We start from the raw sequence: 16,089 nt of genomic DNA on the forward strand, positions 1-16,089 counted from the left end.
CATAGTCTTTCATAAATATTACTAATTTAAATCATTTCCTAATCTAAATCATTCTATTTAAAAAATAAAATTCAATTTTCAAAATTTATTTTAAAAAATAAATTCAAATGTACCCGAGAATAATACTTTATAATAAATTTAAAATTTTTGCACTTTATTATTTTTATTATTTTATTTTTTTGAAGATTTTATTTATTTATTTGACAGAGCAAGAGAGAGCACAAGCAAGGGCAAGGGGCAGAAGCAAAAGCAGGCTCCCCCACTGAGCAGGTAGTCTGCTAAAGGGCTTGATCCTAGGAGCCTTGAGATTATGATCTGAGCTGAAGGCAGACAGATACTTAACTGACTGAGCCACCCAGACACCCTGCACTTTAGTTTTTTTTGTCAAGTATTTATTGAGCATTTTACTAGGTGTTTCGTAGGCACATAATTAGACATGATTTTTTCTGGAGTAGAATTTACATTCTTTTTTTTAAACATTTTAAAAAAAATTTTCATTTATATATGATAGTCACACACACAGAGAGAGAGAGAGAGGCAGAGGGAGAAGCAGGCTCCATGCACCGGGAGCCCGATGTGGGATTCGATCCCGGGTCTCCAGGATCGTGCCCTGGGCCAAAGGCAGGCGCCAAACCGCTGCACCATAAGTATTTAAATACATTATACTTGTGGAATCTATGTCACTGTAGAGTTTACAGTCAGTAATTGAGAACTCTGATATTTTAAAATGTAATTTTCTAAAATTTATTATCATGAATTTCATTAGTTTTCACAAAGGTGCTTTGAAATTTCCAATAATATCAAGTCTAGTATTTCACGTTAATAAATGGTTTGGTGTGCAATGAGATGAGGGAAAGACTTAAGTTTCTGAATTATTGCTGTGAAAAACAGAATTAGTACATGCTGTTTTCTCATTAGAATCAAGATTGAACCTTGATTTCCAGAGAGAAGAATGTGAAGGATATTTAATATTCATTATACAAGTAATATTATATACTAAATTCTTTTTAGAATTTGTTGTTAGCTATTTGTCATGAAATATTTTAAGACTGTACACCATTAAACTTTCCTACGTTTGATAACTTCTAAGTGGTCTCATACTCATAAATAAATAGGGAACAGAAGTAAATGATTTGTCTTTAAGTATGACATTCCCTTGGCAGAGGTTGTGAATGAGGTCAAGGTGGGATGCTGACCTTCCTTTCTTCACTTACTCTTTTTTACCCCTCACTAGCATAGTGAACCACTCTCACTTAAAGATCTATGACATTTTTATCAAGTATGCTTTTTTAGAAAAAAGACTAAATTTTATCAGATTCTTTTCATTAATGGGTTGACAACTGGAAAATATTAACAGTTTTATTAGCATTTAAAAAATTTTTATATTCAGTAATAAGTTTAAAGGTTTATTTGCGATCATCCTGAAGGATATATGTTACCCAAATGAATATCTTGGGGGAAATAAATGGATGAAATTTCCACTGAATATTAATACTGATTTTATATTCATTTATGTTTAAAAAGACTTGGGGGGGGGCAATAGCATATATTCTTAAATTTGCTACAGATAAAATATCTTTCCTATCAACACCAATGGTGTTTGTCTTTGTTAGCAAAACTTAAGTTGTACTAAATTTGTCTCTATGTGGACTTCTGTTTGACATAAGTAATCCTGTGGCTAAAGTTTTTGAAGTTTTTCTCAGATTTATAAAAATGTGTTAGAATGCAATTTAACTTTTACATTTAAGAAAAATATTATTAATAGAGAACTTTTAGCACTTTTTCCTTCCCAATGAGTATCTTTCTCCAGACTCCCCTAGGACAGGGTGGGGGCCTGCCTCCTCTGGGGGTGCCTGATGGCTGGCTCTCCCCTGTGCTTACTAATATATTTCCTTCTTTAAACCCACCAAAACTGGACCAACTGGCCTCTTTTCTCCTGGGACCAAAATCTGGAGACCTCGCCACCCCCTGCTCCCATACCTCTTCTCTTTCCCTTTGGCTTCTTTTTCCCCCTGAGCCCTGCCCTCAGTCCGTTCCTTGGCTGGGGGTCAGGGATGCTGCCTTCTGGCCTTACTTCCACAAGTATGCCTCGCCCCTAGCTGTGGCTGCAGGTACTTAATTTATAGGGAGAGGCCTTGTGGCAGCTGCCACCCCAGCCACTGCTGGGCTGCCCTCACCACACATCCCGGCAGCCTGCCCCTCTTGGCTTCCCATTTTCCATTCCCCTTGATGTGGCTAAGGGGTGGAAGTAAGGGGACAAGGAGGGAAGGCTGCCTACCATGGGCTGAAGCTTGAAAAACTTGAGTTATACTGATTTTAAAAAGTATTTTTGAAAAAGAAAAAAAGCTATCATTATTTAGCACCTACTGGGTGCCAAGCAGGGTGCTAAATGCATAGTCTTCATGAGGTCTGATGCACAAAACAGTCCAGCAAGGCAGGTTAGCTCCTTCTACTTGAAACAAAATTACATGTCTTGTAGAAGCTGAGGCAGCCAGAGGGCTAGGTCGAATTTGAACCCAGATCAAACTCACTTCAAAGCCCTCTCTTTCTTTGCTCTGCTTTGTCCTATCGTGTCATGGAAATTTCTCCTTTTTCTAAGGTGAGAATATGCTGAAGATTTTTTTTTTTTTGGTCGACAGTATCAAATATAATTTATCCAGAGAGAAATACAGTGTTTTAAGATCTTAATTCCAAAAGGCTGACAGAACTTAAAAGCTGAGCAGAAAACAGCCTTCTGTTGTATAGTAACAGATGATGGCTGAGAACTACCCTCAGGGTCTAGCTTTGAGAGGAGGCTCCACTGGCCATATCAGGTATATAAAGGCCCTTATGAATTATTGATGGTGGTGGTCTCTCCTCTTCGCAGGATGCCCATTTATTCTACTGTGGGTTCCTGGTTGCAGCCAGGATAGCTATTCACCCATGAATATGGCTGCACTCCCTATAATGCCCTTGCTGAATGGACATACTTACCTCTCCTTTAGTAGATGCTATATTTTTCTACTCCTGTGTTTTACTCACATTTACTTGAGTTCGTGCTCAGATCTCCATAAGTGAATATTACCCATTTGTCAAGGCTTACAACGATCATTCTTCTATAATCAGTTATTAGTTCACTCAAGTAAAATATTTTCTCTTTTTACAATGTTCCCAGAATACATTTAAAACATTTGTTTTCTATAATCTCTTTAATTGCATGGACAGTGTTATACAACCATTTCTACGATTTCCAAAACTTTACATCACCCCAAACAAAAATTCTGTAGCCATTAAGCATTAACTTAAATTTCCCCCACCCCCTGGCTCCTGGTACTTCTAATCTACTTTCCATCACTATGAATTTGCCTATTCTGGATATTTCATACAAGTGGAATCATACAATTTTTGTCCTTTTGTGTTTGGCTTATTTCACTTAGCATAACGTTTTTGAGGTTCATTGATTTTGTAGCATGTATTAGAACTTCATTCCTTTTTATGGCTGAATAATATTCCATTGCATGTTCATAATATATTTTGTTTATCATTTATATGGTGATGTAACTTAGGTTTCCACCTTTGGACTACTGTGAATAATGCTGCATCAAATGTTTACATATATAAGTGTCTGTTTGAATCCCTCTTTTCAATTTTTTGGGCTGTGTACCTGAGTAGAGTTGCTGAATCATAGGGTAATTCTGTGAGTAACTTTTTGAGGAACTACCAAACTGTTCTCTGTAGTGGCTGCATCACTTTTTATTCCTTATGGTAGTATATGTGGGTTCTGACTTCTCTATATCCTTTCCAACACTTGTTATTTTCCCTCTCTTCTTTTTTAAAAAAATGAAAGTCGCCCTAGTAGGTATGAAGGGGTTTTAATTTGCATTTCTTTCATGATTAATGATAACATCTCTTTATGTGCTTATTGGACATTTTGTATCTTTTGTAGAAATGTCTATTTGATTCAAATGTGGGGTCAAACTCATAACCCTGAGATCAAGACTTGAGCTGAGCTAAGTTGGATGCTTAACTGACTGAGCCACTCAGGCACCCCCGACAATTTTTAAATTAGGTTGTTTGTCTTTTGTTATTGAGTTGTAGAAATTCTTTATATATATTTTGTGTATAAAATCCTTATTAGATATATGATTTGCATTCCCCCTCTTCTGTGGGTTGTCTTTTTACTTTGATAATGTCTTGTGGTGCACAAAAGTTTTTTAATTTGATGAGGTCCAGTTTACCTATTTTTTTCTTTTATTGCTTGTGCTTTTGGTGTCATACCTAAGAATCCAAGATTATAAAAATGTCTCCTTCTGTTTTCTTCTAAAGAGTTATATGGTTTTAGTTGTTATAGGTCATTGGTCCATTAAAAAAAATATTAGAGAGAAGGCACTGGGAAGGGTAGATGGAGGAGGAGAGAATCCTCAAGCAGACTCCTCAGTGAGTATGGAGTCTGACAGGGGGCTCGATCCCACGACCCTGAGAGTATGACCTGGGTCAAAATCAAGAGTCAGATGCTTAGGCAACTGAGCAGCCCAGGGACCAATGCCCCTCATTGGTCCATTTTTAATTCGTTTTTTATATACGGGGAGATAGCAGTCCAATTTCATTATTTTACAAGGGGAGATCTAGCTATCCCAGTGTCATTTACTGAAGAGAATATTCTCTTCCCCACTGAATAGACTTTGCCTCCTTGTTAAAAAAATAAACATCAGGGATGCCTGGGTGGCTCAGTAATTGAGCATTTGCCTTTGGCTCAGGGCGTGATCCCTGACTCCTGGGATCAAGTCCCACGTCGGGCTTCCTGCATGGAGCTTGCTTCTCTCTCTGCCTGTGCTGCCCCTCTCTCTGTGTCTCTCTCATGAATAAATAAATAAAATCTTTAAAAAAATCAATTGGCTATTAACATATAGGTTTATTTCTGTACTCTCAATTATTTTTCATTGGTCTATATGTCTAGCTGTATGCCAGTATCTCTGTTTTGATTTACAATAGCCTTGTACTAAGGTTTGAAATTAGGATGTATGAATCCTCCATCTTTGTTGCTCTCTTTTCAAGATGGTTTTGGCTTTTCTGCATCTTTTGCAATTCCATATGAATTTGGGGATCAACTTTTCTATTTCTGCACAAAAGGCTATTGGAATTTTGATAGGGATTATATTGAATCTGTAGATTGCTTTGGGTAGTATTGACATCTTAGCAATATTGAGTCTTCTTAAATTGGTACTCTGAGACTAATTCCAGTGTGTGTGTGATCCACACATCAACAAGTAATTCTATGACACCAGCTGTGTGTCCTACAGTTCAACTCAATTCTCACGCTTGGAGGTGGTGTCAAATTCTGTGAGTTGAAGACTCAGTCCTACCAGATTACTGCCTCCCCACTCTCCTTTCAGATGCCAGTTGCAAGTCCAGGTTGTTACCTGTACTTCTGATGAACTGGCTATAAATCAGAGGTTTCCATGACATTCTCCTCAGGTTTGATTAATATGCTAGATGGAATCTGTTGATAGAGTAATGACTAAGGTGCGTGGAATTTTCATGCCCTTTCGAGCCTTGCTGTTCTCCCCAAATCTTCACATGGTCACCAACCTGGAAGCTTTCAGAACCCTCTCCTTTTTCTTTCTTTCTTTCTTTTTTAACGGAGCTTCCATTACATAGGCATGACTGATTAAATCAGTAGCAGTTGGTGATTGATCTAATGTTCACCCCTTCTCTCCTTCCCAGAAGTCAGGAGGGGGTGGGACTGAAAAATTCCTACCCTCTCTGATTGCACGATTGGCTGCTCTGGCAGCCAGTCCTCAGCCTTAATTAAGTGCTTTCCAAAATCTACCTCACTGACAGAACAAAAGACCTTTACTGCACTCATCACTTAGGAGATTTCAACGGTTTTAGGACCTCTGTACCAGAAACAGGATGAAGACCAAATATGTGTTTCTTACTGTAAATCACAATATCACACTATCTATGAACATGAGATGTTTTCCAACTTCTAGGTCTTCAATTTTTTTCAGTAAGTTTTTGCAGTTTTCAGTATACAGATAATTCACTTCCTTGGTTAAATTTATTCCTAGGTATTTTGTTCTTTTAGAATTATTATAAATGGAATTACTTTCCTTTTTGGATTGTTTTCATTGCAGTTGGATAGAAACACAACTGATATTTTGTATTGATAATATCACCAAAAATATTAAATTATGAGGAATGAATAAAACAAAAGTTGTGTTAAGATTTGTATATTGAAAACCAGAAAACAGCAGGGCAGCCCCGATGGCCCAGCGTTTTGGTGCCACCTTCAGCGCAAGGTATGATCCTGGAGACCCAGGATCGAGTCCCACGTCAGGCTCCCTGCATGGAGCCTGCTTCTCCCTCTGCCTGTGTCTCTGCCTCTCTCTCTCTCTCTCTCTCTCTCTCTCTGTCTGTCATGAATAAATAAAATCTTAAAAAAAAAAAACAGAAAACATTGCTGAAAAAATTTTGGAAGATCTAAATAAACAGATTTGCAATGTTAATGTATTGGAAGATTCATGTTGCTAAGATGTCATGTCTCCCCAAACTGACCTTTTGATTCAGTGCAATCTTAATAAAAATCCCAGTAGATTTATTTTTCATAGAAATTGACAAGCTGATTTTAAAATTTATTTGGAAATATAAATGCAACCTTAGTTAAGAGGGTTTGGGAAAAGAAGAACAAAGTTTAAGGACTTACACAACCAGATTTCAAAACTTATTAAAAAGCCACAATAATCGAGACAGTGTTATTACTGGAAAGAAAGGTACGTTCAGTGCAACAGATTAGTGAGAATAGACCTGTATCTATAGTTGTAAACAACTGATTTTTGACAAAGGTGCCAAGGCAACTCTATGAGAAAAGATAATCTTTGAAATAAATGGTGCTGTATCGATTTGATACCCACCTGCCAGTGTACCCAGTCCCTTATTTCATATTGTATAAATAAATTAACTTCAAATGGGTCATACATACACACACACACACACACACAGTAGAATATTAGTCTTAAGGAAAGAAGGAGATCCTACATTTGTGGCAACATGGATGAACCTGAAGTACTTTATGCTAAATGAAATAAGCTAATATCAGTAACAAACATCACATGATCTCATATATAAAGGGAATCTTTTTTTTTTTTTAGAAAAAAAAATTTTTAAAAAGATTTATTTATTTATTTATGATAGACACAGAGAGAGAGAGAGAGGCAGAGACACAGGCAGAGGGAGAAGCAGGCTCCATGCCGGGAGCCTGATGCGGGACTCGATCCCGGGACTCCAGGATCGCGCCCTGGGCCAAAGGCAGGCGCCAAACCGCTGAGCCACCCAGGGATTCTCCCCACCCCCCCTTTTTTTAAAGAGAAGTTGAACACATTATAACAGAGTAGGATGGTGATTACTAGAGACTGGGGGTAGGGGAGAAGGAAAGATATTGCTTAAAGGGAAAAACTTTCCGTTACATAATTAAGTTCTGGAGCCCTAATGTGACCATGGTTTGAGTATGGTTAATACTATGTGTACTTGAAATTTGCTAAGAGAGTAGATCTTAAATGCTTTTGCCACATACCAAAAATTAAATTATGTGAGATGATAGATATATTAGCTTGATTGTAATCATTTCACAGTTTATACATATAATCAAAAGATCATGCACATCTTAAATTTTTTTCTCATAGCTCAATAAGGCTGCAAAAAATTGATTTTTGGCTTCATTAAAGTAAAAAAAAATACTCTTCAAAAGAAATTAAGTAAGGAAATGAAAAGGCAGAACAAAGACTGGCAGAAAATATTTGCAGTATATACATCCAACCAAGGTTATTTATTCAAAATATATAAACAAGTCTTACAAGTCAATAAAAGGAGATAACCCAGTAAAAACAAAGGTAAAGTTTTGAATAGACACATCACCAAAGAAGATCCACAAATCACAAACACATTAAAAGATTTTTAAGATCTGTCATTAGAGAAATGCAAATTAAAATTATGAAATATACCTTTGACTTAAAATGACTGGTAATACCTAGTTCTGGAGTGGATATGGATCAAACTGACCTCTCATATATTACTGGTGGGAATGGAAAATGTTATAACCACTTTTTTTTTTAAGATTTATTTTTTATTCATGAGAGACAGAGAGAGAGAGAGGCAAAGACACAGGCAGAGGGAGAAGCAGGCTCCATGCAGGGAGCCTGATGTGGAACTCGATCCTGGGACTTCAGGACTATGCCCTGGGCCAAAGGCAGATGCCAAACCGCTGAGCCACCAAGGGATCTACCGTTATAACCACTTTTTAAAAACAATTTCACAGTTTCTTATAATGTTAAATATACATTTACCATGTGACCCAATCTTTCTACTCCTAAATATTTACCCAAGAGTTAGAACAGCACATCTGTGCAAATGTTCAGAGCAGCATCATTCACAATAGTCTAAAACTGGGAACAGCCCAAATATGCTCAGCCTGTAAATGCATAAACAATTTGTTGTATATACATAAAATGGAATCCCATTCAGTAATAAAAAGGAGCTAACTACTCATATACGTATGATCACTGATGGTGTGCAGAACCTTTTGTTAAGAATTTCTTATGATTTCTAGGAAACGTACATAGAAAGGTAATAGAAAGAAGGTCTCTGTTGCCAGAGATTTGGAGGGAATTGAGTGTACATGTCAGGAGGAAACTTTTTGGGGTGATTGAATGGTATATATCATGATTTTGACAGTGGTTACATGATTGTATCCATTTGTTAAAATTCACTCATTAATTTTATTCATTGTAAATTATCCCACAGTAAAGCTGAACAAGACAAAACAATTTTAAAAACTGACCAAACTTCCTTTAAGTCATAAAAAGATTGGAGAGAATAACCAGTTTCATTCTTTTTCTGGATTTTTACAAACAAGGGTCTGCATGCTTTGTCAGGAAAAGGAGAAAGGCCATCACTAAGAAGTTAGATATCTAGCTTCAGTCATCAGTTGAAGATAAAAACATATTCAGAAAAAAAGTAATAATTTTGCTTAAAATAAAAATAAAATTTTGCTTAAATTGAGGGCCCCAAACTTCCAATTATAAAATAAATAAGTTACAGGGATGAAAAATACAGCATAAGGACTATAGTCTATTGTAATAACTGTGTGTGATGATGGATGGTAACTGCACTTTTTGTGGTGAGCAGCATGTATGTAGAATATGTAAAATTTTCAAACTTCTATGTTGTACACCTGATATTAATGCAACATTGTATATCAATTATACTTTGTTTTAAAAAGTACAAAGTATACTGTATAAAGTAATTGTTATTTTTAACTTTTTAGCTTCTTATTAACCATTGTTATTTTAATTCATTTTAGAAATATAAACCGGGTCGATGTGATGATATTTTGAAATGGAAGCCTCCCAGTCTGAATTCTGTGGATTTTCGCCTAAAGATAACAAGAATGGGAGGAGAAGGGTAAGTATACACTTTTGCCACCAATTTTACATGAAATAATACTATTTGTATAAGACTTCACTGTTTACTGGATACTTTACATGTACTTTACCCCCACAAAAGTAAAATATCTTATTTTACAATATATGTATATACCCATACATCTAATTTTCAGCTATTAGAGCTACTAACATTTTGTACTTATCCTTTAAACTTTAAAAATTTTGGTCTTTAAAAGTACAGTTATTTCTAATATAAAAAATGAACTTTGTTAAATTATAAAGGTGAATATAGATTTTACTTGAAAGTTCCTGTCAAATGAATTATAAATGTAAGATATAATCATTGTTATTATAAGTAAATGTTTTGAAGTAAGCCTTTTTTGCTTTGAAAGAAACTACTTCAAACTTGCATTTGCCTGACAAAAACATTTTTCCATATTTTAATTGTTGACTTTCATTAAGATTTTTCATAATGTTCATTGTTTTTCATTTACTGGTTGATCTTCTTTATATGACTTTATTGGTTGCGATTTTAGAATAAAAAGATGCTTTAGCCTGAATATTTTCGTTATTTTCTCAAAACCTTGTTGTACAAATCTCTATGACCTTTTATGTAAGTAAATATGTAACACCAAAATAAGAAATGTTTAATAAAGGAAATCATAAAGAAAAAGTAAACAACACTGACAGATTAAAAGTTTACTAGTACATGCTATGAAATCCTTTTTATTTACTTGGCAAAGGTAAACTACAGATTTACTTTTTATAGCTTAATGGAACAAAGGATATATGATCAGTTAATTTGAGTCCAGACTCCAGAAGATAAAGTTTCTTAAGAAACTGCATTTTTAGATAAAGGATACTATGCAGTGTGGTGTAATCCTAAGTAAAAAAAAAAAAAAAAAAAAAAAAGAGAGAGAGAGAGTTTAATAAATCATATGAGTGTCAGTTTTTATAAGATGGAATATTTAATATCTTACATCCTTAAATAAGAGTTTCTGACTTAGTAGCAAAGTATAGTTTAGTTAGAACAATTATCTGGGGCCCCAAATACTGTTGCTTGGGTATTTTACTCTGTATTGGTCTGAGTTCATCCAAGGATAGATAGATAAATTTTTTACTATTTATAGGATCATATGGGATATATATATATATATATACTTTTTTTTCCCCATCAATTGATGTCAAAGATTAAAGAAATAGCATTGGCAACCCAGAATAATCTTGAGTTTATTTCTTACCAATACTTACTCAAAAATATTATTTCTCTTATTTAATTTTTGGATAACTATTGATACTAGTATCGATACCAATTAAGTTTATTAACCAACAGCATCAATAAATGTTTTATATTAACATGCTAGTAATTAATAATAATAATAATAATATATTATCAATCAAGTTTTTAAAACTGCCCCCAAAATATATATATATAAAATCTTTGGATAAGTATTGAAAAGTACTAAATTCAAGATCATTCTTCCCAACAAAGTATCTGGTATGCGGATATTCTGAGTTGCCAACTTGCTGTGGAACCTGTCCATCAATAGTTATGCAAGCTGAGTGTAGACTTGATGTGTTCTCTGAAATTGCTGTTTAGAAGACTGCCTCACTTCTAAAATAGTTGGAGGCTGAGGGATTCTGGTAGGCTGCCTGCATCTTTTTTTTTCTCCTTAAAAGACATAGATGAATGTAGTTCTTTGGAAATATGATTCCAAAGATGAAATAAAAATTTTACATTGCTTTATTACTTAATTTCCTATTTTATCTGATGATGTGTTTATAATACTCAAGCAGTGTAAGCCCTTGTGTGTGTGTTTTTATTTAAATTCAATTAATTAACATATAATGTATTATTAGTTTCAGAGGTAGAGTTCAGTGATTCATCAGTCTTATATAATACCCATTGCTCATTACATAAAGTGCCCTCCTTAGTGTCCATCATCCAGTTACCCCACTCCCCCACCCCCCTCCTCTCCAGCATCCCTCAGTTTGTTTCCTATGATTAAGAGTCTCTTATGGTTTGTCTCTCTCTGATTTCATCTTGGTTTATTTTTCCCTCCCTTCCTTTATACTCCTCTCTTTTGTTTCTTAAATTCCAATTACGAGATCATATAATTGTCTTTCTCTGATTGACTTATTTCACTTGGCATAATGCCATCTAGTTCTATCCACATCATTTTTTGATGGCTGAGTCATATTCCATTGTGTGTGTGTGTGTGTGTGTGTGTGTATGTGTATCACATCTTCTTTATTCATTCATTTCAGTGAGCATCTGGCCTCTTTCCACAGTTTGGCTGTTGTGGACATTGCTACTATAAACTTTGGGGTGCAGGTACCCCTTTGGATCACTACATTTGTATGATTGGAGTAAATGTCTGGTAGTACAATTGCTGGGTCATAGGGCTTTGTGTGTGTTTTATTGATGTTTTGTTGAGTTTTGAAAAATTACTTCATTTTCCTTTTTACAGATCATAAATCTTAGCACCGAGAAACTATATGAGGTTCTATATTGAATGTCCATTTTCTAAGTAGCAAAAATGAAGTAATAATTTTTCTTGCAGTTTTCTACTGCAGTTAAATATAGCAAAATGTAATTCAGTTTAGTAGTTTGTCATCCCAGTTTTGCTTTGTTCTTAGTATGTTTTTAAGTATATTTTCTTCTTTTAAAATTTTACCTCTTTTTAAATGTCTTCTTACAGGAAAAAAAAGGAATTATTTTTGATTCTGGTGCATCTTTAAAACACACCACCATGTCAGCACTTAAGGTCATTTTATGATAGGAATGTGCGAGGTACATTTGCATAGGTACATAATTTATTTATGTAATGTAGATGTCAGTTTTCAAAAATAGAATATTTAATTTGAAATATGGTGTGATAACTATTACATAAAACATATGTATTATTAAGTTAGCCAGAGTAATAAGCTTTTCTTAATGTAAAGAATTAGGTATTACAGTAGTTTTCACTAAATGAGTGAGCTTTTATTTAATGCTTTGTTAAATGTTGTATGTTAGAGAGCATTTTAAGAAATATGCCTGTAATAGTTTGAAAGGAGAGTAGCCATATCTCTAAATTCTAAGAATCATAGCATGTGACCAGTGAAGTGGTACTAAGATATTAAAATACTATGAGACAAACTGATTTCCTTTCTTGATTGTACTTCTAAATATTTCTAAATCTAAAAGCTAATGTAATCTAAAGCTTAGGATGGAGTGGAATGTTTTAACAAAATTTAAGTACTAGGCCTTAAAAATGTCTTCAGTTTTTTTTTCTTCAATGAAGTCTTATGTTTCAAAATATTGTTTTGAGTCTTACTCAGCTGCTGTAATAAAGTGGGTATAGTATAGATTCTTGTTAGATTAAAATTTAATACAAATAGAAAAACGTACGTGTTAAATGCCCTTTAGATGGCATTAAAATCTAAACTTTGCTTTTTAAAACTCCTTTTAGTATCATTTCTGAAAATTTGGGGTATATTAACTTTGATTTATCATGGCCTAAAATAATTTTTGTATATATTAGCTATTTGCATTGTATTGAATTTTATAGACATACAATATAGATTTTCATCTGAGAGCTATCTGTTTTTTTAAAAATGTCATATTTATATTAACTTACCTGCAACCAAACTGTGGTCATTGTGTCAAAAGCTAGGATTACAGAGGTCTATTCTGGAAAGTGCAAACCCTTGCGTACAATGTTAATGGCTTATAGTGCATAGTACAAACTTATTATTTGTATAGCATAGTAGTTTAGATGACAGATTCTAGAGTTATACTGCCTGGATTTAAATATCCTTATTAACTGTGTGACACATTCCTTTTTTCTGTGGCTCATATTCTTCATTCATAAAATAGAAATCAACTTCATAAGATTTAAAAGGATTAAATGAGCTAATATATGTAAAATAGAACAGATGGTGCATGGTAAGCATTTAAATGTTTCCTGTCTTTTTTGTTTTAATTAAAATAGGTTTAAAAGTCCATATTTCCTTTTTGTCTCTCCTGAATTCTTTTGTTTGCTGAACTGTGTAAATTCTATTTTCTATGTGAATTATTTCTCATTTGATCCTAATCCCTGTTAATTTTTCCCTTTTAAAATGCATATATCTTCAGCTTATTAATGTAATTAATCATAAATTGTTAAACACCTGGAGAACAAGAACATAATAAAGCCACAAAAGTTTTATTTGTAGAATTTTTGTAACAAATATTTTAAAATAGCCTTGGCAATATTATATAGTGGTTAAACACAGGTCTAATCGTTAAGGACATGGGTTCTTGGCCAAGACTGCACAGAATCAACTCCTAGCTCCAGTCATTTCTTATTACTGTTACATACTTTCTTGTTACTTGATCTTTCTAAGCTTCCTAATCTCTAAAATTCCCTTAGTCATAGTTCTTATCTCATAGATTTGATGTGAAAATTTGCTGCTTCTCTATAAAATTGCAGGAGTTAACAAAGTAAATGTGGGTTCTGCCATTATAGACTTTGCAATTTCAACCTCTTGGGTTAAAATGGAAAAATAATACTGCTTTTTGAGGTTTGGTAGGGATTAAATAAAATGATACATGTGAAGAATGTAGCATAGAATCTAATAAATGTTTATTTTTGTCATTTTGGTAGTTATAGTTATTAATTTAACCTCAGTAGCCTGTGTGGTTATATCATGGATTAAAAGTATGCCCTCGGGCAGCCCAGGTGGCTCAGTGGTTTAGCTCCGCCTGCAGCCCAGGGTGTGATCTGGAGATCTGGGATCGAGTCCCATGTCAGGCTCTCTGCATGGAGACTGCTTCTCCCTCTGCCTGTGTCTTTGCCTCTCACTCTCTCTGTGTCTGTCATGAATAAATAAAATCTTTAAAAAACAAAAAGTGTGCCCTGTTTAATCAAGTCAGGGGGAAAGTGCTCTGAATGAAGCTGCACTTTTCTGTGAAAAGATAAAGATGTTTCCTCTTCCTAATAAAGAAAATACATTCTAAAACAACAATGAAGCTTAATTTTTCATCTGTCACTTTGGCAGATATTTTGATTGGGTTGATTAGGGTGTGCGCAAATAGGCACTTCCGTCTTCCGTTTGATAGGAATGCAAAATGGCACAACTCTTCTGGTAGTAAGGTAGCATATATCCTGAGGAAGTATGCTTCGAGTTTTGTGAAAGGAGAGATCTTGCCTTCTACATAGTTGTATTTCTGGTATCTGGTGTGGTGACTTGTATATGATAGACACTCAAGAAATATTAAATGGTGAAATGTACATATAAACAAATAAAAATACCAAAAGGTGTGTATATAAGAATTATATTGAAGTATTACCTATAATAGGCAGATGAAAAATACTCAATGTCTCTCTCTCTCTCTTTTTTTAACTATATTAATCTTTTGAGGTTTCTATGTCTTCATATATGTTTCTAGGAAGTTGCTACTAATATAAATGGTGTCTTTTACAAGTGGGTCCAGTCTGTTGAGATACAAGATTATCTTAGAGGTTTGAAACTGAACTCAGACCTACTATTCAACTTTCTTGTTTGATTTTATATTCACATATAGTTATGTGATATTAATAGATATATCGGTTTGGGTCTAGTAAAAAACAAAATCCACAGCAATTATTTTAACAGAATTAATTTAATATAAAGAATTGTAGTTACTAAAGAACTGAAAAGGGGAGAAGGCAAAGAAGTGTTTAAGAGATAGTAGGGATCCCTTGTTGGCTCAGCGGTTGAGTGTCTGCCTTTGGCTGGGGGCGTGATCCTGGAGTCCCAGGATCGAGTCCCGCATCGGGCTCCCTGCATGGAGCCTGCTTCTCTCTTTCTGCCTGTGTCTCTGCCTCTCTCTCTCTCTCTCTCTCTCTCTCTCTCTCTGTGTCTCTCATGAATAAATAAAATCTTTAAGAAAAAAAAAGAGATAGTAACTGTAGGAAGCACATACCATGTAAGGAACAAAGGAATGAAGGTGAATTATTAAAACATAAAAGCTTGCAGGGGGCTCCTGGAACTCATTAGAAGGTCACTGCCAGCTGGTGGTGTTGTTGCCTTAAGATCTTGGAGGATAGATCTTATGGCTCTGAATTTTGACATCGGAGGAAGGGTAAACTTACTGGCTAGCAGGTGCTGATTTTTCAGAGGGGGCCCCGTGAAGCTAGTTTTAGGACTATGGGAAAAACTTTAATAGAGCCAGCTGTTACTATTGGAATCAATTGTCACCCAGGGGTAGAAAACTTATGTGCAAACAAAGGAGAGAGTAGGTCCTTTCTTTCTTCTTTAGTCTCACCCACCAGGAGTTTACCAGGAGTTTAAGAATAACATATTGGAGCATGGAGGGTGAGTTTGAAACAAGTGACCATAGCTTAGTATTAGCACAGTGTACTTCTGTAGTTACTTATTGTACATTCGATTCTACACATTCTTGAATTTCCAGAGAACAGCAAAAGTATTCTTTGACTTGAGATGCATATATTCTCTTACTAATTCAAAGTGTAGGGATATAGGGTTTCAATCATTTACCCATTTCTAGAAGATAGTCGTGATATCTATCTCTGGGCAGTGTTGATCACTCCTCAAATTCAGTCACAGTTCCATGCAAATATCTATTACTTGATGATTGAATCATTAACTTAGTCAACATCAGCAGTCCTGACACTGGTCATGAGACCTCATAGCTGAAGCT

The 16,089-nt window shown here is 34.8% G+C and overlaps 1 protein-coding gene across 5 annotated transcripts in view; it reads left to right on the forward strand.

Moving 5' to 3' along the window:
* Positions 1–16,089, forward strand: part of RNGTT (RNA guanylyltransferase and 5'-phosphatase) — a 362,293-nt gene that overhangs the window by 215,434 nt on the left and 130,770 nt on the right. For all 5 annotated transcript variants that reach the window (XR_012033880.1, XM_072832087.1, XM_072832088.1 and 2 more), the window contains exon 13: positions 9,338–9,438. Coding sequence is in view for 4 of the 5 variants with exons in the window: in XM_072832087.1 (XP_072688188.1) it covers positions 9,338–9,438 (101 nt within the window). In the remaining variant the exon portion in view is untranslated. The remainder of the gene's footprint in view (positions 1–9,337; positions 9,439–16,089) is intronic.

The sequence above is a fragment of the Canis lupus genome, chromosome 7 (assembly GCF_048164855.1).
Source record: "Canis lupus baileyi chromosome 7, mCanLup2.hap1, whole genome shotgun sequence".
NCBI classification, from domain to species: Eukaryota; Metazoa; Chordata; class Mammalia; order Carnivora; family Canidae; genus Canis; species Canis lupus.